The sequence below is a fragment of the Temnothorax curvispinosus genome, unplaced genomic scaffold (genome assembly GCF_003070985.1).
Source record: "Temnothorax curvispinosus isolate PA1 unplaced genomic scaffold, ASM307098v1 QBEX01014009.1, whole genome shotgun sequence".
Lineage (NCBI taxonomy): Eukaryota > Metazoa > Arthropoda > Insecta > Hymenoptera > Formicidae > Temnothorax > Temnothorax curvispinosus.
This window is the reverse complement of record NW_020223789.1, coordinates 73090-100595: the sequence shown is the minus strand read 5'-3', so window position 1 is coordinate 100595 and position 27506 is coordinate 73090. Positions and strand designations below refer to the sequence as shown.

The following is a 27506-nucleotide window of genomic DNA, read 5'->3' as shown; positions in this document are numbered from 1 at the left end:
GAGTTTTTTTGGCATTGCATACCGAAGGCTCGAAATGTGAAAGGATTGAAGCAACGACATTTATCGCGAGTACGTGGAATGTATCAAATCTTCATTATATTAGTATATTACATTGTTTGACTTAAGTACTAATACGAGATCCAAGAAAGTACATTTTTTTACTTTTAAAGATTGTGGTCGATATCTATATATATATATATATATATATATATATATAAATATATAATTAATTTACCTTTTATTAGTTTATTGATAAGTATTAGTCAAATCTTTATAATATTTTAGGAAATTGGTTTAAATAATTGAATTTTGAATTGGATTTTAAATTGAAAGCTCGCTCAATAATATATCAATCATTCACTATTATCGAACTTGCTCTACTAACTCTTGTCGTCTCCAGAAAGCACTCACTTTCATGCCTCGTCACTTTAAACTTTATGGAGCACGAATGTTTGCCTTTAACCTTTTCTAAGTTTCTCTTTCCGGTTTATGTGTCTACAAGGTATTCGAGATTCCTCACGTTTGTTATTCTTTACGAATATCTGATCAATGTAAAATCGATTTTATACCACGTTAATTAAATTTTGCGTTCGAACGGAACAACCCCACGATGCGTCGGACAAATTTTATTTGTGGTTTTTTATTTTTTATGTTTTTTTTTTTATTATTTTATTTCAAAATAAGCGGTCACAGAGATAAGCACAACTGATTCTTAAGTTTTATCTAAAATAAAAGTATTTAAAAAATTAAATAGACGTATTAAAAAAATTTTATTTCTCTTTGACCGTTATTTTATTGTTTTTTGTCAGTCTTGGAACAAACAAATTTTAAAAAAACTTCACTCAAGTACAAAATACGCGAATAAAAAAATTAATGTCTATATATTATATGCGGTACATAATTCCATTCATTTTCGCGTTGCCATAATTTTTTCCACGTTAGTGGAATTATTCGTATTGCACTGATTTTCAGCGGCTTGTTTGAAATTTGTCAGAAATTTTCACCCTAGAAACATCGACCAGCTCTGCTGCTCGCGCACGCTATTCGGAGTATAGTTGGCACGCTCTATAACGTATACGTGTACATAGTAATGTGGAGTTTCGCGAATGTAAATTAAACAGCATGGAACGTAAAGTAAGCCCGGACGTAGTGCGGATGTACGGAATAAATGATTGGCCGACCTTTGCAAAGTCGAGGTTATATCAGTATAACACTCTTCGCGCACGAAACTGGCAATTGTAGAAACGACGACGCGTTGCGGTATCGACCTCCATCTCCGTTTCCCGCCGATTCACTGCAGACGAAAATGATCAGTAGATCATCTCAGATCATCTTCTCGTTTCCAGAGAAAATATGATTTTATGCAGACTGTCAATTACGCCTACAAAACCTGTTCGAAGGAAAGGATGCACTTGAAATGACAAAAATATCAATTTTTTATTTTTTTAGAAAAGCGTAGATTGTTTCTAAAATAATTTTTCGATATATTAGTGTTTAAGAAAAGGAACATATATTCACGATCTAAATAAATAAAAGCGAATGATTAAGAAATGAGAAAAGAATTTTCTTTAAATTTTTATTTACTTTGTTACTTGGCAGCGCACTCTCTACTTGTATAGTTTTAATCTAAAATAAAAAAAGAAAAAGATGATAAATTATTACAAGCGAATGTGAAATTGCGACACCAAATAGCATCAAAACTTTTGAAGTACTCTCCGGTAAAATCTTGTTTTTTTAATCTCTCTGTACTTTTTCTTGGGAAGTACTAAACCAATTAAAAAAATTTTTTTAAAATATCTTTAGAAATTGGAGAGAAAGAATGGATTATGAGATCTAATCGTTTGGTTTGTTTAAAAGATTATAATTTTATCAAAAGTTACGAGCAATTAAAGTTGCAAAAAAGCGTTGAAAAAAACTGACTTTTTTAAATCACAATTAAAATTCAGAAAGAGCTTATTTAAAAACCAGGTTTAACGCAGGCTTAAAACTTTTAGCGTGAAAACGCAAGGATGCCGGTAGTAGCAACGCAGTCTGTGCGTTCAGAAAATTGTCTTGGTACGCTGACCCAGTGCGGCATATGTACGCCGCTGGATCGAAATAACTCTCTCTGGCTAGCTTCCTAGAACTACCGAAATTCTACTCGCTAAGCCACGCGTCTGTACTGTCTCTATTAGCGCGGCTAAAATGGATAAAACCGGAAGCGGCCTGCGGAGTCTCCGAGAATCGCCAAAGAGTTAAGGATAGGCTGGGAATGCGAAAAGATACAAAAGTTTCATTCGATAATATTATTTATCAAATGTACTATTATGTGTATTGCATATATATAGATTATGGTAAAGAATTCGAAAAGAATATTACAAGAATGATTGATATATTATGAACAGAAAATTAAAAAGCGGCATTTGCGCAATCAGCAGAGAAACAAGAAGTTAAGTATTTCCGTTCAACGACTCCCCAGAGCGAAAAGCGCGCCTTCGCTCGTGAAAAATCGTGTTCCCGTTTCTGTTCCGTGGCATTTACAGCTCTAACGATAACTTTATTCGATTATCGTATCGTTGCACTTAACCCGTCCAATTCCGCCAATTGACTCGACACACCCACGCTCCTTCTCCCGTTCCGGGGCTCTCGCGGGCAGACTGTTTGCGTCGTCGCGACGCTTTATCCGCATTCCGAATCACCGGGTCACTCGAAACGCATCTCCCGGGAACTAGCCCCTCGGAAACTTTGCAAACTGGCGCACTGAGAGAACTTGCAAGCGGGATTACGTAAATATCATCGTTGCATACTTAAAAAGGTCTTAAATTTCACCAAGTTTCAAACGTGGAGTAATTTGAGAGTCAAAAGTTATTTTTTTAACAATATAATAAAATTAATAAACAATAATTATTATTATATTATGTTGCATTATATTGTCACTATAATATCTGTTATTAAGTTTGACTGGTTTGTTTAATAATATCTTGAGTTAAAGAAATATTGAATCTTGTTTTTTCTTTCTTGATAAGTAGAATATTTTGACTTATACTCTATATCGAAAACTATATGAGGGTGTTCATGTACCCAGCGGCACTAAACGGAAGCAGTCGGCCGTGGGAAAAAGAGGGTCCCGCGGCTGATTGAAGGTCAGCGACGACGTCGTCGCGTGCAAGATTAGCGTATTGGGTTATGTCACATGTGTATACGATTATTGTATACACACAGGAACACCACTACACCTACAGATACGCTATCGTGGTCTAAATATATGTTTCATCAAACTTACATCATGACAAGAATATTATCATGCGTACCTAATAATATACAATTATCATGCGTAATAATATACAATTAATCATATATACATTGTAAGATAAAGACTCTGTCAAAGAACCTAATTAGAATACATATACACACGGCGCTGCTTGGATGCTTTCTTATTTTAATTCTTACATTGCGTAAAATTCTCTCATTCTCATTGTCTCACGAATCAATCTTGCGCGAGATAATGATCAATGTTTCTGAACATTTCCCCACAGCCTAAAGCAGCCAGTCAACTTTATAGCCGAGTCTGTAAAAATGCAAACTGCTCCTTCGTTGCAACTTGAACGTTTGCGAAACGCGTGTGTGACAGATTCGTCCCGTTTGATGATGATGCATATATCGATCATGTCGTTGACAATTGGCCAAATAGTCGACCGAGTTGCGACGCGAGTCCTTTGAAATAATCAGCTTCGTTTCATCGCGCCACTTTTATCTCCGCGAGCATGATCGGAATGATTTCTTTATTTTTGTTATTTTAACAGGCATTGCGGTAATTCTTCGCAAATAATATCATAGCAATTCTCTCAGGAAGTTGAAGTAAAATTTGAAGTATTTAATTCTGCCACGAACATTTTATTTACTTTTAAAGTGAGTTTAATTTCATTCGAACTACATTGGCTAACCGTTATCGAGAATCTAAACGAGTTTCGAACATTCAAGTCTTACCCAACATTGCCAGCAAATCCGAGAACACGCGGCCTGAGGCGAGATTCTTTGGCTAACTTTGTCGGAAGCCAATGTAAACGGGTCAGAGACAGTTAACAATGTTAGGATGCGCTCAGAGCGCCGAGCACGTCACTTACTAAACTTACGTTAGATCTTGGTACTAACACATTTGCTTCGCAATAATAGTAGTAGCTAAACACTACGTTTTTAAAAGTCTGTTCTCGATACTGTTCGCGGAAAGTTCTAGCATACAACAATTATCTATTCTTAAATTATCCATTTGATTTTTTTTTACCGCGTAAGTTCTCTTCCACGAAATATTTTCTGTCATCATTTTCTCTCACAACACCGCGCGGAACCCTTTGCTAATTTGAAGTCGATGATCGTGCAAGGTGGACGACCGCGTAATAGTCAGTCGGAGAAATTTCAATACCACGACGTCATACGTATGCAGAACCTAACTCGTCGGACTCGGAAATTGTTAACCTCCACGGTGGCACTGTCATTATCGTTCCGCCCGTTATTACGGTGATCGTGGTAAACGCGGCATCGTGCGAGAACGCGAAACATTTTTATCCGACGGTAAATAACGGACAAGATTCTTACATTGCCAATCGATCGATCGAACTTTAAATTGAAGCATTTTTATTATGTACGAAAAGAGATGTTATTTGAATTGACATGAATTGTAAAAATTAGAGTTAAGCTTTAAACAGCATAAATAAATCATAATATTATGCTCAATTTTATTATTTTATTTTTTAAAATCTGTTTTCCTCTTTTTATTTTCTATTGTTTTTTTATTCTTAGCTTTCATATAAGGGATAATGACATAAGGGATAAAGAGCTAGAAATTAGAAGATTTTTATATTATGTCTCATGATTTGTGTATTCATTATGGATCATCTTCATACAACCTTTTTCTGTAAGTTTTGCATTATTTTATTACTTATTTTATAGATGCATTTAAATCTTCAACAAAGGGCGTTTCAACCAAATTTTAACTCTTATTTACCGAAACATTTAATTTAATTTAATGCCCAACATTAAAAAGATGTTGAATGCATTCACTTAATGTTAAGTAAAGAAGAATATTGATTCAAAATATATTGAAGAATTTCTAATCGCGGGCGCGTCCCGAGAGAGACGTATTTATGCCACGTACATAAATCAAGGCGGGCTAAATATAGCGCTTTGATCGGTAACGTGCTAATTACCGGGGAGCCGGGAGTTCTCTTAACTCCGACCGACGGTGTCCAATAAATTCGAAAACGAGATAAACGAAAGAAGGAGTTCCGTGAATCCCTTCCGTTTATCTTCCTCTCGTCGCTTTGATCGCCGTGAAATGACTTTATCTCGTTATGGCGCGAGCTAGTCGCACAGAAACTCACTGATCTCTCGCGCGAAATTGCAGCGATGCGCCAGAACCCGCGCATCGTTGCACTCCCGATTCAAGCGGTCCGTAGAGATACGAACGATTTAAGCCAGACGAAACGCACTCGTGATGCGGCTGCTGCTCGTCGATAAAACGTCCAGCCACGGTCGCTGACCCGGGCTTATTAATCCTTTGACGCACACTTTGGGGGTCCCCTCTGTTTAATTCTCTTATCGCGGTTTTAATGTTAAAGATCACAGCTCGCAGAGACTTTCAATTTGAAAGGTTAGACACGATTTAATTACGTCTCTTGCCCGCATATAATTTTCTTACTAAATACTTTTATTTTTTAACTTTGTTGCTTAATCTCATCTTTATTGCAACTCTTTGATACTTGAAGTCGTGATTATTAAGCCACAAATTGAAATTCCGTGAGCAATAAATTGCGTTTTCGAACTTACCAATAAAATATTTTTATTTACTTGTATTTCATCTAACTGTTAATTGCAATCTTCAGTTGCTATCATTACCTGAGGAATATAACACCATTTAAAATATCCGTTACGGCGCGTTTGGAATGCGTTACTCTGCACAAAGACCATTAATAAACAGTGGAATTGCTTACTCTTCAAGACGTTACTGGCAGCATATATTTTCATAACGATCCTGCCAGGTTAATCCTTGCCATTAACAAGACGCGTTTCACCGGTTCTCATTAACGAGATACGGTAGTCTAATCGTTGACTCGTTAAGTCTGCTCGATTTAGCGTACATCCTAATCTTTAGAAAATCCGACAGGCCGCGCAGCTGACCACAGCGAGGGGTGAAATCGGATATCTGCCGATTATGCGACAGTTCGTCTCATGTTTAATGAAAAATGATACATTTGATACATAGAGTGTCGTAAAATAATTTGCGGAACTTGCTAAAGCATAGCGATAAATGTTGAGTATCAATGTTCGAAACTAAATTTCGTGGATATTGAGAAGATAAATTTTATATTAGTAAAAAAGTAAGTAAAAAATAGGTTGCATAATTTATATCGAGATGATTTGTATTAATCTCTGTACATGTAAACCCTCTAGGATTATTAAAAACTTGTATTTTTATCTATTTTATTTATTATATATTATCTTTTTTATGAATGCTTAATATAAAAATTATAGGAAATAAAAAAAGATATACGAATAGGATTAAAAATAATTATGTTTTTATACATTTTCGTAATATCCTAAAAATATACTAAAATATTATTGTCGTGATTATGTTGTTATAATTTTATTGAAATAAAATGCAATTTAAATTTTAATGCATACATAGTATACCTACAGTCATAAAATAATGCGAACCGATTGGAAAAAATGGAAACAATGAAAAAAATTGTATTTGTATCAAGATGAGTCATATTAATCTCTGAATGCATAAACCATGGGATAAATAAAAATATTAATTTTTAACTTTTTATTGTTATCGTTCTTATATGAATGCTACGAATAAATCTCTGTCTCTCTCTTTCTTTCTCGACAATTTAAGCCTTAAGCTTTCCCGCAGAGTTCTTGCGTGACAGTAAGAATCACCCTGTATGCATGTTATGCATGTAATCTTAGTGTCGTCTGAAGGCAACGCAGTTATGAGCGAGATAGTAGCTCGTATTACGGTCCGCTAATACTACAGTTACGTTAATGTTCGCGACAGAAGGAAGCCGAAGAGATGCGGAAGATGCGGGATCAAGGATAGCTCGTTATGACGTTCTTCTCGTCTTTTGTATAATATGAACTTCCTCGTCCGCTGGGAGTGAAGCGGATTATTGTATTATCGCAATTAATCGGTCTACCGGTTTTCTGTCCTCCGCAAGATAAACACAAAGTAGAGGATATCTGAATGTAATACTGAATAAATCATTTCTTCCTCTGCCTTTCTTCACTTTAAATTCCAACAGAATTGGAGTCCAGCGTAAGAAATTGATGTTTTTGATTTGCGAATATTAGATTATATTCTTATCTCATGTGTTCGATAAATTCTTGTTCTATTATTATTTCGTTTCCATTGCACTAATATCAAATAGAATCACAGTGCAACTAGGATACATGAATATGAAGATCTATAAATGTGTATATCTTATTATGTCTCCACAAATTCCGCGACGTTATAAAGCTTGCGTATCTCTGAAATTCGGGATTCATGAATCATGCGATATCGGACGCACGCATTTCTCGCAGTCGGGAGATCCAGATGACTGGAGCATTTATGCTCGTGATCTTTATCGGCGGATCTATAAATCCGAGAAGTGTAGCGCCGGCGCGCCACTCTGCGATGTGAATTCGCGGGACAACGGCGTTGTTAAAGTCAATTTCCGAGCTTCCGCCACCGACGCGCAGTGGTGCTTGTGTGAATAAAAGCAGAATCTCTCTCTCTTTCTTTTTCTCTCTTTAAAAACATATCTATGAGAAATAACGAGACACATCTGTATATACAGTTTCGAATAGCGAGTTAATGAGAAGTCGTGGGTAAAAAATCTCACTTTAGAATAGCTAATTATCTTAATCGTTTTATTGCTTCAAATAGCGCTTGACGAGGCTAGATGAGGCAAGTCCCCGAATGCCCCGTCATAAAGCTTATTCCTTCACGAAGCACCACCGCGCGATATGCTCTGCTCTATTAACGGCGACGAGGAAGACGCCGAATAACGGTATCGTTTGCGCGCGCGAGTTCCGGTTACGATCTTCGAGAGCCGGAGGCTCCTCAGGAGTCCGTGCTTCACTCTCCGGCAGGAAGTCACGCCGCCGGAAATCGTGTCGCAAAGTAACGTTACCGAGTCGTGCCGGAAATTTACGGCCGGAGAACGAGCGAAGTAGCAGAGGACAGACGGACGGAACATAATTGAGGATTATTTCGTTCTACTTCTTAATCATCTAAGTATGCACCTAAGAAACGCCGCCTCACCTCTCTGAACGTTATTAAAGTCTACCTGTGAGAAAATTCTTCTCGACGTTACTGGGTTTAATTAAATCGGATTGCCGTTTGGATGAGAAATTAATCGGTGGCAACTTTTATGCACGTTATTTCTGCTTCGCTGACTCCTTCCTTCGAATATGACTTGCACAGTTTATAAATTGCATCTCTCTCGTAACTTTATTTGACGCGTTAAATATTTTACAATATGTCTATATTAAATTTCTGTAAATTTAAGTAAAATCCGCGTGAAATTATTAAGTTGTTGCACGAAATCGAGAATCCAATTTCTATCTTCCATTTGCGGCAAAGCTGAATCTTGTCAGAATTCGTTAACTTTCGACATCTTTCTGACTTTTATCGGGAAAAGCTCGACTACATATTTATCATACGTTGCCGACGTCTAACGCAAATCTCGTAAACTACTTTGCATAACGAAATTTCGCGAGTATTTTCTCGGACAGCGAGCGAGAGCTAACGAGCACCGACAGCGGGACGACTCCGTTGTAATTATCGCGGATTAGATTAGATACTAAGATAATTGAATCGCGGAGGCCGTCGATAACACAACGCTCTCTCTAACTCTGAGATCCCTATATAGCAGTAAACGTCAGTTTTCTCGACGACTGGACCGGCAATGAAAGTCGAGCGGGCTAGCCGGCCCTTCCTACACGGCACAACGGCTTTTACACTGATCGACTATTCCTGGACTCGGGTCGACTCGTGAATCAACTTTGTGGCTGAAAATATAATATATGTACGCGCGCTCGAGCGGAAGTTGCGTTCATAGGTGCACCGACGTGCATAGGTATCTGAAGAATAGTGATATTTCATCGAGACAAGTTAGGGTTCTAAGAAACACGTATAGATAAAATTTATGGATTTTTACATTTTACAGTTTGGTTTATGTCTTTGATAAATCTAGATCAACGAGCGATGATTAAAAAATCTGCGCACAAAGGCGTCGTATATTCAAACATTTTTGTTTATTCCTGAAATTGAAAAATTTTTAATTTTACACAAATAACATTCTCTCTGATTTTTCTTTTTGGTCGATTGTCGATTGACTCAGCCGAAGGGCGGGGACGGAAGGAAAGGTTGAGAAATCGCGCAATCAGATGTTGACGTCACCGCGATGACCTCATCCCACGTTTGCAGTGCACGTGTCGTGAAATCGCGTTCGTGAGTAGAAACATAATCGTTGTAGAAGCGGCGAGTTTTAACCCTCACCAGCGATTTCACTCACCAGCCTGTTCCCGCGGTGTCTTCATTCGAGTGCAACGACACTCGAGCGATAATATCGAAGGACAGTTTCGCGTGATTATAAGGATGCACTAAAGAAATTGGCAGATCTTGAAGTTTACGTCGATAATCGCGTGATATTCGCGATACTCTCTCTCTCTCTACTCGATAAAAATACATGACCTAACGAGCATCTGGGTGGCGCGGCAAACATTCGAGTAAAGAGTAAACGTTTCTCGTCGAGCAAGATGGTAGTCGATGATGTCATTCGCCGATCGTTTTGTACGCGCACAGCCTCATGTATTTGTCGTAACTATAGTCGTCCTGAAAAGTTGCGTCACTTTTTGCCACCGTAAAACACTAAATTCCCACGATAGTAAACTCTTGTCGCTCGCGAAGTTTATCTCTCATCGCGTCTAAAATATTAATAATATTCGTGGTATAAACTTTTTACTATAAATTTATAAATTCTATATAAGAAATTTATGTCGAGGGAATAAGTTTCGAATAAGTAAATTATCTGTCTTGCCAAAGGTAAGATTTCAAGGCGACGTCTTTTTAAATTTTCCGCTGCTTTAGTTCGAAACTTTGCTTTTGCTTTTACTAGCCATTTTTTTTTGCATAGATCAAATGTATAAAGAAGTATTTTTGAAAAACACCTTCTTGAGAAAATTTCTTAAGAAAATTCTCTCAGAATTAATTCGTCTTAATTCATCTCGACTGACGCGCTGCATTATGCATCCGTTTTACGTACTCGATTGTACTGACATTTCGGATATTCGCAAGGGCAGATTTATCGCGGGCCGCCTGCGCTTCGTCTGCATTATGTGAACGGCGAGGTTTATTCCGCTCTCGAGACGAAGCCCGTTTCAGTCGTGTGCAGCACGGGGATACGCCGCACGCTGCATGCGAACGCAACGGCGGGGGCATGCAAATTTATCAATTTAGCGCCCCGGTGCACTCAAGCGCATTGCATCATTGCTCCGTAATCGCGACGGAACCGGCGGCCATCGTTATGCATAATTCGCCGTCGTGTTTAACCTTTCGTCTCCGAAACACGTGAAATGGATGAACCCAAAATTGGGTCAGCGTAACATTTTCATAATCATTCTACTTTCGTATTTAATAACAAATCTATACTTATCAGAGAGAATTTTCCCTTAGAATTTAATTTACCCTGAAAATCATGGTATTTATGACACAACATGTATATTACGAAGAGTTTTATCCGAGCTATTCTGATTAATATCTACCATAATAAAAAATATGAATATCTATTACAATAAAATTTAAAATATGTTTGATTAATTTTACTAAAATATATAGTAAAATTACAATAATTTTTCAAAAATTACCAATCTGGTTGGTAATTTTTACTAGTACGTTGTTTGTATAATGTCTTTTGTAGGTATATTTCAAAAATTTCTTGGTTGCCAGTTGCAAGTTGTTCCAAGTTTGTGGTGAATTTAACGGTAAAATTCGGTAAGTTAAACCGTCGTATTTTTCCGACCCGCCACGAATTTTATATGATTGACGCACAATGATCCATCATTGTTAAAATAACTTGAAAAGGACCCAAAAAATAGTGGTCGAAACGTCGTTGTGTTATGCTTAATAAAACTTGCCAGTCAGGCCGTTTAACTTACCGAATTATTTCATCACTGGCGAATAACTTTTATTGAATATTTAACGGTAAAATATAACGAAAAATTCTCTCTGTGTAGAGATTGTCTGTATGAAATCAAAACCGTCTCAATCTTGATTATACATTCGTTGATGCGGTGTTCGTGAAAATCTCGATAGCATCGAGAATGAATCGTCGAGAATCCTCGAGTTTCCTGCCCTCTCTTTTATCAGAAACTCGGGACGGTAGCCGGTGGTCATTTGTCGTGTAAATAAAAAACGTGGTTGCGGCCGCGCGTTCGCCTTCGCACGACCTTGGCGAGACGCAAGGTAAGGTGACTCACGCAGCAGATGATAAGCGCAGTGGAGTTATCGCGCAACGGTTGCCCGACGCGGAGTAATCGAGCTATCAAGCCGGACTCTTAATGCACACCACGGGGTTCGAAAGAACCCCGCACGCGGCCGGCCCGTATGGCTTTCTTATCACGCGTGCAGTCTTTAGAGATATCGGCTCGCTGGAGTCAGCTGGAGTCTTTACTTTAGAAGCCGCTCTTATCGACTTATTGCGCTTACCGCGTGTGCGATATCAAAGCTGATTCTCGTCTCGCACGCGAATCTTATATATATATATTTCTACGTAATTATATCAGAGATATATAATGGCTCGAAAAGGCATTCAAACGATTCCACTCGGCTGCCGGCCGTTGAGACAGCTTCCGCACTTGCTTCGTGGAATCGTGGCAGCCAGTTTTCCCCCGGCAACGCAAATCTCTTCTTCAGAGAGAGTATCGTTATTCATTTCTCGGCGCGCGTCGGTGTTCCAGAAGTCATTGCCCTCAGCTCGTGCGTCCTCGGGTTCTCACGCCCGCGTGTGCGTGATGTCACCTGTCCGCGAAAACAGGTGGCCATTCAAGCGAGAGACGAGATCGTTTCTTCTCCTTGTTTCCCCTCGCTTTTCCCCCGGTTTGAGAGGGAAAAAACCCCGTCGTAAATGCGTCCTCTTCATTCTCAAGTAATAGACTGTTTAGCGAATACTTCGTCGTTCTTAGGACGATACCTAGAAGTTCTTTCAGTCTTAAACTGTAGACAGTATTCATGGTCTAACGATCCAGTGCAATGGTTATATAGCATAGTATAATACAAGTTTATCTTTAAGATATCACTTTAATCAATCCTCGAAATAGTCTTGAAATTAGACTTATCTCGAAGATTGTAAAGTAAAACTTTTTATAATGGCATTTATATATAACGATAGGAAAGGGATAAGTAAAGCAATGCATTATACACTTAGAAATAGTTTTACATACAAATTTTCATTTAATATTTTATTTTTAATATTCATACTAATCGACTACAAATGTTTTTCAGGTAGTCCCGATGCTACTCTATCAAGAGGACATTTCGGACATCCTTGCCTCGAGTACATCTTGGCGCGAACGTGAGTACGTCCAGTTTGCATTCTTTTGTATTTTGTCTGCGATAAAAATCGATCCCCTTAAGATCTAAATTTTCTATTATGTCGATGCAAAAATTGTTAAAACTGAAAATATCACAATCTATTTGACGATACGGGAAAATGTATCTTATTTACGGAATGAGAAATAAGGTATATAGGATATAAATTGCTCTGAGAGAATTTTAATTAATTTTCACACCTTGATAAGTTTCGCAAATTGCTAGATACGCGATTGGAAGATCGATTTAGCATTATAAAAGATAGAACGGGCAAAGTCGGTTAAAGGGTCAACTGGCTGCGAGTCTGCCTTGGAAACAGTCGCAGACGAGTGCGGACTCGAAATATCCGTGACCGTGATTCGCCAAAGGAAAACCGAGTTCGTTCCGGTGTTCGCAAAGTCGCGTAACGGGAGCGGACACGGGAGCCGATTCAGCCGTGAAATTCTTCACGCACGGAAGGGCACTTCGGGGCTCTTTAAACCAGGCGGGGGTTCGCATGGGAAAGGAGCAGGTTGAATGGCTACCACGGTCGCCACGGCTGCCACGACGAATGCGCGTTTGCACCTTGCAGTTTAGCTGCACGCGCGAAGCGATCGACCGTTTCGGTTCCGCAGAATACTTTGAGTAATGTCGCAAATCGGCGAGATTAGAGGGTGTATCTTAAATTACATTCTCTTCCGCGTACAGGCTATCGCGGAACAGGCACGTCTCAATTCCACATCACTAAGAAATCGTTTAAAAGAATACTTGATTATACGAGAGATGGACACGCACAGAGAATTATTTATCTAATTTATTTATCATTATAAATGAATATCTTTTACACAGAAACAATCTATAATCTTGAAATGAGATTGTTGCATTAAACAAAGAAAACTTGCTTGAACGAAGTCATTTATATAGTTCAACGAAGAAAAAAAGTTGAAATTCTTATAAGAAGATTATAGATTGTTGCGAGCGTTGCGAGTATATAAGTTTTGATTTGACACTTCTTTTTTCCTGTGTATTTATAGATAACTGTCGTGTAATCAGAATGACAGAAAATGGTTAATTTTTAATATTGAAATTCAATTTTAGTAATAAATGAAGAATAAATTCGATTACGTTCTTTATTAATAAAAGATAAGATACGCGAGATTTACAGATTCCACTGATACATCTCGCCAATTCGATCTTGAATCGTAGCTTGTAAGCTGCAATCTTATCGATTCGGTGGAACATTTTCTCTTCTCTGCAATGATCATAAGTACTCTTCTGCCAGGTTTAGCCTCGGGAATAGAGATACGAAGAAACTATCAGATAAATATTAATCTTCTGTCTGTATCTCTCTTTTATATACATATCTAAGGAAAATAAATTTGATAAATAATCAATGTACATCTCAGATTTTTTCATTAGAAAGACATTAAGTAAAAGAATTTTGGTGCTAAGTGCGTGTGTCAATAAAATATGGAGAAAGTACTTACTCTTCTGGAGAAAGCAATTACTATTAGAAACGTACAAGAATGATCCACAGGTTGACTTGCGATTGTTACCCGGCGACCATGTCAATTCCCAATTTACCGCTTTTTACAGAAACGACCCACTTCCGCGCACAGTTATAAAAACTCGCGGCCTGAACGATCTCCTGCCTTTCGATGCAACATTAACGACCAGTCGCGAGTCCTGCAGGTAGAAAGTCACTATTTCAAGCAGCAGGTAGGAATCCGAATTCACATCGGGTTAGGAAAAACGTGCAGCAGGTAGGCCGGTGCACGGTGCAAGATGCATGCGTCTCGGGAGGACGATACGAGATCCGAATTGATGTAAGAGCCACAGCGGCGGCGGCATAGAGCGGCGTCTAGAAGCGGCAGAACGGAGAGCAGAGCGGGCGACTAGAGCGGAGTAGAGTAGGTATAGCTATAGTCGGCCGTCTGTCTTGTAACCTTTGCCTCGCTTTTGCGTCGTGCTCAGTCGCGATTCGGCGTTCCGCTGGCGAACGTTCCTTTTCTCTCCTCGCTATCCTCCGTGGAAGTTACTCGCTGCTGCACCGAAAGTAACAGTATTCGTAATCGCGTTGGAGGCAACAGTGACACAGAAATTTCGGCGTTACGAATCACTGTCTAAAAATTGTCGAGGGTGGTTTCCACGTTTTAGTGGAAATAACGTGTACTTTTTCGGCAGAAATTAACGCGCTGAAGTAATCTCAAAAATTTCTATAATCCATTAATGCCGTGCAATCATTTTAGTGATCAAGATGCGGTCGTAAAGCGGAATCGCGCGACGCGAATGTGACTTCGTTTGAGCGCGCAGGCGTCGGCGCGAGCGAGTGAGCGTGTTAGCTAAGCTCGGAGTCGCGGTAGCAGTCGCGAGACCCGAGTTTGCGGCAAACGCGCATACACAAGTTAACGAGCCAACGTGCGAAATTGCGCGCGTGAGAAACGAACAGCGGTGGGTGCGTCTGACCGTAAACTGAGACTGAGCTTAAGCGGCTTGAGAGAGAGAGAGACGATCGACGATAAACGCAAAGCTTTCGTGGGTGAGCGATAAACGTCGCGTGAGCTTTCGCACCGGTGAGTCGATCCCGATATCCGTATGAGACGCGGAAACCAGTGGAGCGAATTTCCTTCCCTTCTTTTTTTCCAAATTTTTGTGCGCAAATTCTTAGACGGCGATATTTTAGATTTCCACGATTTTATCTCGTGTACGTTAACGAATTTACGTTTACTTGTGGATCAGTTCTACGTTAATTAGTTTTAATTGCTTTATGCAGAAGAAGAGTACTTTCTCAACATTTTTTATTGAAAAAAAAAATTAAAACTTGATACGGGCAATAAAAGCCAAACGAGACGTTTAATCGCTAAAATTTATTATAAAATACATGTTAAAATTACGTAAGTTTTGATCCTATTTAATTTTTTTTAATTATAGAGCCTTTACATAGCTATTTTTTATTGATTATTGTATTTAAGTGTTAAAAATCTTTGGGCGTATATTATCCTCTCACAATTCTATTGAGCACTCCATCTACATCAAAGTCCACTGTTTCTTCTAATTTAATTGACTTTGCGACTATAATGTCTTTCTCAATTACACTCTTTTCATGCGTCAGAATTTCCATTTATCAGCGATGCCGTTAAACATTCAAATCCAGCCAAATCGACATTCTTTCCAATGCTTTCTTCTATATCCGATATCGCAGACTTTATTGTCGAAGACGCGGCGGCGCCTAAAGATAGGAAGTGCGATGTCAGGTCTATGTCAGTCAGTGGCTATATGTAAACGCATTTAAAGCGGATCGTTTCCTTCGCGCCCGCTCTCTCTCGTTCCGATTGATCCGCGGCTGTTTGCGTAACGTTGCGCGGCGGATGGATTCAATACAGTTAACGATGACGATAACGATGACGCTCGTCCAGGAAAGACGTTTTCGCGATGCGGACGGAGACATACCGGTTTGACAGGAGACGGTTGACTTATCGCGCTAATAATAGCCCTCTCCACTATATACGCGAACTATAGGCGCCGCGACACGCGTGATTTCGTATAATCGCTCGACCGTCACAAAGATATCGAACCGCTTACTCGGCTTAACCCTTTTAATACTCCAGGAACAATGCTCGCTATTGTTCCGCCTTCTCTCGTCTCAATGGAACCAATCTCCCGATAATTCAACTTGATATTTGATTAAATTTCTTCTGTGACATTTTTACGATTTGTCAGATTATCGAGGTGTGAAAATTAATGTGTATCTAACTGCAGATTTGTAATAATTTTAATAATGTTAATCTTTTATTTTTTTCAATAGTATACAACTTGAAGTTTTTGATGCATCGATAGCTCTTCCTATATTGTTCATGTCTTTTTAAGAAAAAGTAAGGATTAATCTGTTTCGTGAAAAAATTTTTCTTCAAGATTATATATACTGCTCAAAACGATTATACGATTGTTTCTTCAGAAAACTATGACATTTAGAAATATTTTAAATTTCAAAAGTTTCTCTTAGCATCTAAAAGCTTGATCTGAAATGAATAGATACGTTCGTTTAAATGCTATTTTACCTGTTTCTAACCGCTGGCATTCGATTTAGAATTATCCGAATCTTTCCTAATTGTTTCGAACGGTATATTGTTAACTTGTAACTGGTCTAACTACGTCTCTCGGAGCATTAATCAACCGGCTTGCCGTCATGCTCTTATTACCGTGAACGGTATACTTTTTCTATCCGCTTCCGACGACCCTCGATTGATCTCTTTTGTGTCGCTTCGTATTTTTCTCACCGTCGTCGCGCCTACCCGGTTAATGACTCCCGGGCGATCTTCCACGGCGATCTCGTACTGAATTTCCGCCTACGTGTTTGCTTCCCGTGTGCCCTGCAGGTGAAGGAAAAAGGGACGATGTTGTCGTACATGCTGCCGACGGAGGACAAGCCACCGCCCGGCGAGCCCAGCAGCCAACAGAACAATTATCGCGCGACCGGCAAGCTGCAGAAGAGCACCGCCGTGGTTACCACGTCGCCGAGAAAGTGCGCGGACGCGACTAGAGCAATGATCGTCTCTACCAGGATTGAGGATCCGGCCGGCGGCGATCCCGTCGCTCGGCACGGCTCTCCTCGACCGACCCTCGAGAGCCCGAAGCACAACGGGACGACTACCACGAGGAAATCGACCCTGCACAACGCCAACAGGGTTACTAAGGACGACAGCCTCTACAGCATCGACAGCGTGGCCAGCACCGCCGGCAGCGAACGCAAGAACAAGATTCTGAACGGCGCGAAGCACGCTAGTCTGAAGAGGTAGGTGGAGATCTTATCAAAAGAACGATTTTTATTTTAAATTATTCAGGACACCGTAAACGAGAGGTTGCTAGTCTAAATCTTGCGTGCTTTACAAAATAAACCATTTTTTTTTAAATAATCTCAAGGACTCGAAATCTTGGCAGAATTCAATGATACTCGCATTTGTTGTATTTAAGATGCTAAGATTTTATCGAAGATGTTATCGAGAATTAATATTATATTCAGCTCCAATCGCGAGATAAAATCACGAGTCTTCAAAACCGAAGCATTGTTTTCGTTTCCTTCGGAGGAAATGTTGAGATTAAACCGCGCACGCGTTCCCCCTTTCTCTTTCTCTTTGTCTCTTTCTCGAAGCAGGTTCTCGATGAACGCAGCTCGTCCTCGCCGTCGAAAACCCGCAATTACCCGCCCCGCGAATATACAAGCGCGCGCACGAGTTCATCGGGTTTTACATGATGGTAAAACGCCTCTCTTTCGCGAAAGGAAGGAGAGAGAACGTCACTATGTATCGGGTCTATAGGTTGACTTTCCCGTACGAGACTTTTACGGCAGTTGCACGTGGGATAGGTCAGGGTCAGCCTCGCCGAGACTTCGACGGGGCGTCGGCGTCGTAATGCATCGAGCGGAGCCTCTCTCGCTCGGACGAGACGTACCGGGATCGTCTCCTGAGTGCACTTAATAATCTTGACAAGAGACACACGAGATAGCGAGAGAGGTATGAAACCGCCGTGAAGTAACGCGAAGTAGGAAGAGACTCGATCAATGTTGTTTTTTTTTTTAACATTTTACGAACATTTCACGTTGTATATACACACATCGTTACAAATGCCTTCTTACTTGAAAATAACCGCGTCCAAGTCAAATAATAGCTAATAATATGCTATCTGTTATTTAACTCGGACGCAGTTATCTTCAAGTGGGAAGGCATTTATGACGCCGTACGTGATCTAAGTCTTTACTAAGCTGTATGACTAAAATAATATTCGGAACTGATTTATGGGAGCTAAACGGTTCTAATGAAATAACAACCTTGCGAAGTTGTTACACACAAAAGCGCAGTTTTTGCAGTGTCTCGTTATGTCAATAAGAATGAGAATTCCAAGACACGTAGCCTTGTCGCCACTGTGCTAATTACTCGGCTCTACTTACCGCGAGAGTCTATTTAGCGCATTTAAAAATATCGCGAATTCGATTATTTCATGGTCACAGTTGTAATTACTGCGTCTCTAATAATTCCACAGTGTCGCCGTTTTAATTACCCTCGCGTTCTTGTATACTTATGTGAGAAAATTAAGAAATTGTGTTCTATTTTGTAACAATGAGATCAATTTTATTCAATACTTTTCAAGCATTTTCTTAATTGCGTTATATGGAATACGTTAACACGCAGATAAATACCAACAACGGTTGATGCGTTTTCGAGGAAGAGCGTTTATTTAGGTTGACTTCGTAATAATGCTGGCAGCGCGCGCGCTAGACTTGAATCACTCTAGAAAGGAACTGTATGACCTGATCCGTTGCCAAAACGCTGTTGCGTACTTAGAAAATACTGTTGCGTATTTAGCGTCTATTTTTGCAAATGTATCAGCAGATAGATGCATTTGCACGTGCATCTAAATTCTTCTTGCCTAATTCTTTCAAATGATCGTATTTTTTATTATTCTTAGAGGACATTCGTAACATTTATTTCCGATTTGACGTTTTTTAATGTCTAATTTTCCCATTCTTGTCAGTAACATGCGATTTTATTTTAATTTGGAGCTTAATTATTGAGATAATTGATATTAGAAAGAAAAACGTCGTGAGAGATAAAAACCATTGTTTCGTAAAAAAAAATACTGACAATTTGCTAAGAAACACATTGTCAATTCTCACATTTTAACGAGCATGCTGTATATATCATAGAGATTAAATATTTTAATATTAGAATCCATATGCGTAGCTATAATCCGTGAAAACATTAAATAATAATACTTAATATAATGCAGTTATGTCAAAGCACGAAGAGATTGAAATGAATGCGTTTTCTATTGCAAACAAGAACCGTGGGATTCCATAATCGATTCCAACCGAGCCCAGACTATACCCCTCGCTAATCGACTACCGCCGCGGCTCGCTGCGTTCGATACTTCACAAGCCGAGAGTAAAATTATCACAGTCCGATGCAGCAATTCTTCTGCGATCGAGCAAAAATAAACAAGTAAAAAAATTTTTTTTATACTTATGATGTGTCTTATGGTATCGTTACGGTTCCGTTTGTTTACGAAGTTCTGAATTAATTACGAGTCGTGCTATCCTTGAAAAAACTTTAATTAATCCGAAATGCGTGCTTTTCTCTATGAAATCGAGTTTTAATCTTCAAATTAATTTCAAATGTATTATTTTATTATTTTAATTATTTATAGAATCTTAAATGCAACGTTGGATCTCTCAAAGAGGATGTTCGAGTTTAGCATTAAATAGAATATCGCTGTACATATAAATACGTATACTGTGAAACAAAGGTTGAGAAATATTGCCTTAGGACGTTAGAAGTAGATCGATGCTTAAGAAAATAAAGCGGCAAATATAAGAGATGTTGTCTTTACGAAAGAAGGGACGATACTTCCGTTCTTACGGCCTTCATGGATCAAAGCGAATTCGGAGGTTAAATCGGAACCTGATCGATGGGAGGCTGCCAACCGGGCGACCTCGACCCCGACCCACCCCAAACCCGCAATCTAAACCAGGTGTCATAGGATCTTCTCTTTCTCAAAAAGATTGCGATAATACACTTATAATAATATCTAACTCCGCATGGTGTTCGTTCGAATGAGTTTAAATTTAATCACGAATGAAATTTATGTTTAATTAGATAATTTTTATTATCCACCGTAATTTTTTTCCTTGATCAAGTAATTTAATGTTACTAAAACGTAAAAAGATTATGAAGTGAAATAAAGTAAAAGTGCGAAACGAGAGAACGTTATCTTTGTAAAATAATAAGCTGTCATTTTGTTAACCATGAAAACTATATTCTTACGTAATATCTTTTCAGATATTAGGTCGAGAAACCTTTAAAACAATATGTGGCTTTCGTGTTTTTAATTTGATAAAACACTTGGTGCTAAAAGCTTTTATGAATGAAGACAATGTGAAATTTTATCTCTCTCGTTATCTACTTCGCGTATTATATCCAAACAATCTAACATTACGTTTGTTGTACACTTGTTTGTGGCATATATCGATTAATTCTAAGTACAGATAAACACGCAGACCTACTGTAGGCTCTGTCGTTTCGGCACCCATATGACTTTGACATATTCTGGTTGGGAGACACAGCCACTCGTGGCAGCACCTTACTGCAGTCCATTTTAGCACAGACTAGAACCGGCGTCCCATGTTGTAGCTTGTAACAGCTCGTAGCAGCTCGTAACAGTTCTATCAAGTTTTAATCGACTGTACTTGTTAACATTCTCCGCCGCGTATAAAACCGTTGTGTAAAATGATGTCTATATATAATTACGGAAGAGAAACAGGAAAAAAGAGGGAAAGAGAGAGAGAGAGAAGGAATGTCTAGAGAGTATAATCGAAGAGAGCAGGCTTAATGCCGCGATATCACGTCCGGTCAGCAGAGAAAGAAAGCAATCTCCCGGATAAATCGGTCGGCACGACTTATCGATCCCTCGACATGGTGACTTAATTGATTCCTCGGCGTGCGCGGCGAACCGCGTCGGAAGATTTATCCGGCTGCGGGATTAACTCTGTTGCAGCGATGAGTAATAAGCTGCGCGCACGAGCGCGTTAAAACCGGATTCGGATTGAGCGAAGAGCACGAACGATCACGAACGAACGAATTTGCTTCGACGAGTACAAATGCGAGTCTAAATGTATATCGATAAAATCCGGCTTTTCTCGGCATGGCAAAGAAGAATTCGTCACGCTCGTTCGTATATTCGTTTCAAATACTCGTTCGTCCTTGCTAGCCTGGTTCATCTTTATGGCGACGCTGCGCGAAAACCGGTTTGCGTCAGTGATCCGCTAATGCCGTTTTCTGTCTTATTAGTGGCGAATCCTCGATTCTATTCTGTATCCTCCCGCGAAAATATTGGCACGATTTAATGTTACGCGAATATTCTAAATGCATTCGCATTTCGCGACATAATTTTTCCTGAAGCATATACAACGTTCCGAAAGAATGTAGGAAGAAGTCACTTCTGATTTAAGAAATTGGTGTTAATATTAAGATCAAAATTCGACAAGTTTTGCAAAACTTCTTCTCTGCACTAACAATAAGGCCGGTATTCATAGTCGGATCTTATTTCAAGACCGTCTTAAGTAATGTCTTAAGATGCTAATACGGCTCTGTGATTGGTCCATAACATCTTAAGATTGTACTTAACCCTATTCGCTCCAACCATGCCTTTCGTGTCCCACGAATTTCTAACAGTCGTTTGTTCCGGAAAACAAATGATCGTGGGAGAATCCCCTCCACGCCGGAAAAAAGTTATTGTGGCAGGGAACCTCAGGTAAAAATTTCAAAGTCCTAGCTCATTTACTCTCGAAACGGGGAACAATCAAAATCTCGGTGGGACATGAAAGTGCATGGTTGGAGGATTACGTCAGTGTTGTGTGAAAGGTAAATGAGCATTTTTTTCGATAAAAATGTATTTTTGTGTATAATTTAACCGTATTTAAAATATTTTTATTGTTAAAAAAGAAATTTAACATTCCACAGAGGTCTATTATGGCTTAGAGGCAGGTGGAAGAGGTGGGGAGGAGCTACGATTATATAAAAAAAATTAATTTTTTTACATAAAAAATATCTGTCACACTTCAAATTCGCCTTTTTTTATTCAGAAATTCTTTTTCTAGCATTCTTTAAGTCCTTAAAGTCGTTCTGTACCATTTAAAAATTACCAAATTTGCGGCGACGAAATTAAGTATTCCTATTTAATTAATAATTATCTCATATTTTTTTTCTCATTTGCACTACTTTTAGCTTTAATTTGCGTTTTGGTTCATTAAGTTTCGTCAATTTGTTTGTGAGTTATGATTTTTTAAGTAAAACGAGTCGTAACGTGTGTTTGTCAACATATAATTGTTGTAAAAAAATATTTAAATAAATGATTTTTAAATGTTCTTTACATTGATTTTTAGTCGAAGGTACAAAGATATTATAATAATTTTTGGGGAATTTTTCAAAGCTATTAACATTATAAAAAACACGTGAGACTCGAAAGTGCATGGTTGGAGGATTATTGGGGCGAAAAAAACGTTGGAGTGAATAGGGTTAAGACGGTCTTAAATATAAGGTCTGACTATGAATACCGGCCTAAGAATATTTATGATTTATGAAGAAGTATGTGTTTGCGGATCTACAACTGCCTCTTTTTTCAAATCTCAAAGCGAGTAGGATACGCTTCCCCAAAGTTTGACGATCTATTTCAGGGGATACTTTTGCGAATAGCTTTATAGCTTTTTGAGATGGAAAAATTATTTGAATATCAATATTTCTCTCACGTTATTTTACAAACAAATAAATTGAATTTATTTATAACTATTTATTTATTTCCAAAGTTTATATCTATTATATTCTTTGTTATCTTGATTTATAAATTTGATAAAATTAGTTAAGTAATTTATGTGTAAAGTTATTCGAAATTCTTTCTTATATAAATATACGAAATGCAACTCTCGTGGATGGTGACTACCTGCCGGACAAATCCGTCGGGAATTTCTTCTGGTTCTTTTTCGGCGGAGCCGCTTCCGGGGAGAGCAATAAATAACTGTGTACGGCACACTTATTTATATGCGCGTCGATCTCGATCACGCGCGCGATCGTAATCCGACGCCGCCGCGCCGATGGCGATCGCGAGATTTGGATTTTGATATCGCTTTTGCGGTCGTCGGTTGCGGTCACGCGATGGAAAACTGAGGTTTACTTACGACGAGTATTTTTCGTGCATTACTAGACGTGCACTGTTAGACGTTATCTGATCCCGTTTCGATCGTGTGCCGATTATAAAATGTCCAGATGAATGAAGAAATCGTTTAGCTATAACGACATTTACTCAAAATATGGATAAGATTATTCTTGTCTAATCTCATTCTATACAATTCCATAATGATTTAATTATAAATTTATCGATAGACTTGTTTAGTTATCTACGTATTTGTCGTTTCATCAAGAATGATTATTGTTTAGGGTATCCTTCGGCTCGAGCAAAGGATCGATGGTGGAAACCCTCGTGTACGAGACCCCAGTGCAAGAGGAACCTGAGATCAATCACTTTCTGGACCACAACGGCCGTCTACCTCCTCCTATGATACCTGTGCCTGATACTGAGTAAGTCGTAATCTCGCAGATCATTATCTCTCGATGGATTTTCGTCCATCTATTTTAATCTCGTCTGTATTTTAACATCAAAGATATTCTTATCTTGCTTTTAATTGATGCGTCGTTCGAATTACTAAATCCGGAAAATTAACAACGAGCGTATTTAACTTTATGAACATCGGAAATTCCAATTTCGCTTAATTTTCCTTAGGAGGAAACGCGTGTCAAACATTTGTACTACGTACGTTCACAATTTTTTTTAAACAAAATATATATTTTTAACATAAGAAGCACATATTGTGCCATATTACAAGTTTAGTCATGCGACGAACTTAACTTTTGATACTTAACTCTGATAGATCGTAATAGACGGTAAATAGACGAGAGATCGAGATACCACGCCACGTGAATACGTACATTGAATGACGCACACATTAGCTTGTTTTTCCGAGAGCAATAGTAACTTTGGCAACAACTCGTAAATTAGCACCTCAGAGTTTCGGTCGCGTAAGCCGATTATCGCGGCAAATCGCATCCTGAAAGCTATCACCCACACACACGTGCGTGGCGTGACGTCAACCGGCGCACCCGGCACCGAAATAACGTTCGTTTCTACGTGCGCGCATGCATCTAGGAGTAATGCCAGATCGCTTGGAAATCGAATCTGTAAATATCGAATCGACTCGTCAGGTTGAAACGTGGCGCGAAATCTCCGCCGCCGCTGCGTAAAATCCACCTCCCGTGCAATGGGCTACGTTTTCGCTCCCCCGACGCGTCAGATGTTCATCATTAAATGTAACACGATACCGAGAGTCAGGGGTCTGCGACGACTGACGCAAGATGTGCGTTTCGCAATGAATTCGGCTTAACCAAAATTTTCTGCGCAAAAGGAACATCACACATTTTACTTCTTCTCGTTAAGACGATAGGAGAGCGTGATTTGTTAATATTTCACAAAAGGTAGCGTTAAATTTGCGTGGATTGCCTTTTCCCTCAACTGGCTGCGATTTCATCTCGTAAGTTCTAATCCTAAGAATTTAAGAATTCGCCTCAAACAGTTCTAGATGCATATTCACTCAATTCGTATTAGATCCGAGTGCGGATCTCGCTAAATCAAATTCTTGCTATATAGATTCGTCGAACGTCGCGTTTTTTTCTTTTGCGCTAGTTTTGCTCGTATTTTTCGTAAAGACTTTCGAAGGCACCTTGTGATTGTATTTATGTCGCGACCGTAACTCGTATAGGCATCTCATTTCCGATCGGGGACGTACAGTGACGGAGATGCTATTAGATATTCCTGGCGCGCGAGCACCGTCGTTTAACCGGATCAAACGCGATAAGTAGCCGGCCATTAGTAGAGATATGCGTGGGCGGAAGGTAACTTCCAAGATGCGCGACACGCTATCTCTCAGGAATGTAATAGTATTGTACGTATAATACATGCACGGGGATGACTTTGACCGTCTCATTATGCTGAGGCGCTCCTTCTTTGCGCGAGAAATTCCAGAGAGATCCGCGATGTCTCCCGTTACGGCTCAAGCATATGAGACACGCATGAATGCTCGTGTTCAACACAAGTAACGAGAGATTAAACGTTTGAATGCTTAATGATTTACCATATAAAATCAAACTTCGGTAAAACTTAGCTCGCTGAATTTAAAAAGGAAATATATCTTACTTGTGAATACAGATGTTTTTTGCAAAGATGTTAGGTAGCGAGAATCAGAGACGTGTCTCTTACACTGCTAAATTTGTAGAGTCAAGTTATACTAATTTTGAGTCATTCTTAACCATTTCTATAAGTCGCCTCTGCTCCTACTATGTCGTTAATTTAACTGAACAAACATGGAGTTAAAATTATACTGTTTTGTGTTAAAATGATAAATTTCGACACACATGGTAGTGAAAAATAACAAAATGTTATTTAACTCGAGGTATTGGTTTAAATTTTATCCTTTTAATATTTAACAGTGTAGGACATTTTAATCATCACGCTGTCGCGCGCGATCATGAAAAAACGTTTATCGGTAGGCAATTTGACAACGAAATTCGCGCATTTCGCGGCTCCGACGGTTATCGCGTTGTGTGTCGATATTACGTGGCGATAAGATTACGAGGTGATGAGGCATCTTGAGAAAGATGGCTCGATAATAAACCGCGGTCGTTTGATGATTCCAGTTGTGTCGATTACGATAGCGCGATCGCGAGTCCACCACTTTCCGGCAAAGTACGAAAAGTGCAAAGTCAGAACGTGAACGGCGTAGCTAGCTTTTTTAACGGATTCGCTCTCGCGCAGATGACATCATCGCGTTTCTTTATTCGCGCGCAGTTACGTGTGCCGAGGGTTTTGTAATCACGCGCGTGATTCTCATATTCAAACGTACCGAGAGACCCCGTTGGCAACGCGAACCGTACAGCTCGCGCGGTGAGTATCTCGCCGCTGAATAATGCAGCGAACGTGCTTTTGCCCTTAGTCCTCCCCCACGCATAATGTTTGCCGATATGCGTTATCCGTTGGGTTCAAGTTTGGTAATAAAACCCTTTGAATTCCACCGTTATTGCGTGCTCGCAAAAATTATTGTATATGTAGTTTACATTATCGTAAAAAAGCATATTTGCTAGTAAAATTTTAGTGATGTATATGTTGAATAGTATTCTTTTTACTTGTTATCTAACTATTTATATTATTCATAATTTTATATTAGATTTATTTCTTATAAATTTTTCAAAAATTGTGACGATTACTAATGATTACCATCAGGACAGTTAAAGAGATAGACAGAACATTTTTATATTTAATAACAAGTGAAACTTTGACCGATAATTGATTCTTACAAGTGATAAGTATAAAAACTTACACAAATATTAAGCTACGATGAACCAACCGAGGATGGCTTATCTATTTGTTTTTATTCAATCACTAGCTTGATACCCGTGCTTCGCTACGGTATGTGTATATATAACTACTTTAAATAAAAAACCAAGTCGATATCTCATTGAGCCCAAGAGATATTGAGAAATCCGTGAAAACACATTTTACCCCTTTTCACCTCGTTAGTGTTGAACTTCTAAAAATCCCTTTTTGGTAGGTGTTTATGTCACGGAAGGAATATACTCCCCGAATTTCATGTTTCTAGGTTTAAGAGTTTGGGCTGGGCCTTGATGAGTCAGCCAGTCAGTCGGGACATTTGTTTTTATACGAGTAACATATACAGATTAAGAAAAGGTCTTCTTTCCTAAAAAATATATATGTGTCTTTCTTGGACCGTAGCATTATTCTTTCATCTTCTTTCTTTTTTTCCATTCGGAATGGGTTCTTTCTGAATTCTTCTTCCGCACCTTTTAGAGTAGACGTCTCTGCGCCTGTCGGAACACATTTTTGTTCTTTTTTTTTTTTCAAAGATTGATCGAGACATTACGTATCGCGTGTGTCGTCGGGTGAAACACCTGCGATTCGCAAGATCGATTCGAACGCGAAGGATCTCGTCGGCATGACGACAGATGCCGGCACCCACCCGGGGTTTCGCGTACCACAGTCGGAGTCGCGTGAAGGGAACGGAGAGAGGCGCCTGCGTGGCCGGCGTTCCGCACCGCACCGCGCCGCTCCGCGCCGTTCGGCGACTCCGGGAGACCGTTTTCCTCGTGTTAGTGGCACGCACACATCCGGCGCCGCGAGCGCAGTTCGCCGCCCGCGCTTCCTTTTCTTCCTATACCTCTCTCACCGGGGTAAGACCCTCTCGCGCGTCCCACCCGGTCTCCTCCTTGGCGCACGTTCGTCGTCGCAGACGTGCGTGTACGCG

At 39.4% G+C, this 27506-nt stretch overlaps 1 protein-coding gene across 4 annotated transcripts in view; it reads left to right on the top strand.

The window, feature by feature from the left end:
- Window positions 1-27506, top strand: part of LOC112464217 — a 68601-nt gene that overhangs the window by 13485 nt on the left and 27610 nt on the right. For 2 of the 4 annotated variants that reach the window (XM_025031074.1, XM_025031078.1), the window contains exons 2-4: window positions 12527-12596; window positions 16969-17384; window positions 23575-23715. In XM_025031074.1, coding sequence (XP_024886842.1) covers window positions 16987-17384; window positions 23575-23715 — 539 coding nt within the window. In that variant the 5' untranslated portion in view covers window positions 12527-12596; window positions 16969-16986. Of the gene's footprint in view, window positions 1-12526; window positions 12601-14612; window positions 15166-16968; window positions 17385-23574; window positions 23716-27506 lie in introns of those variants that run through there. The other 2 variants (XM_025031076.1, XM_025031077.1) reach the window with 2 other exon arrangements.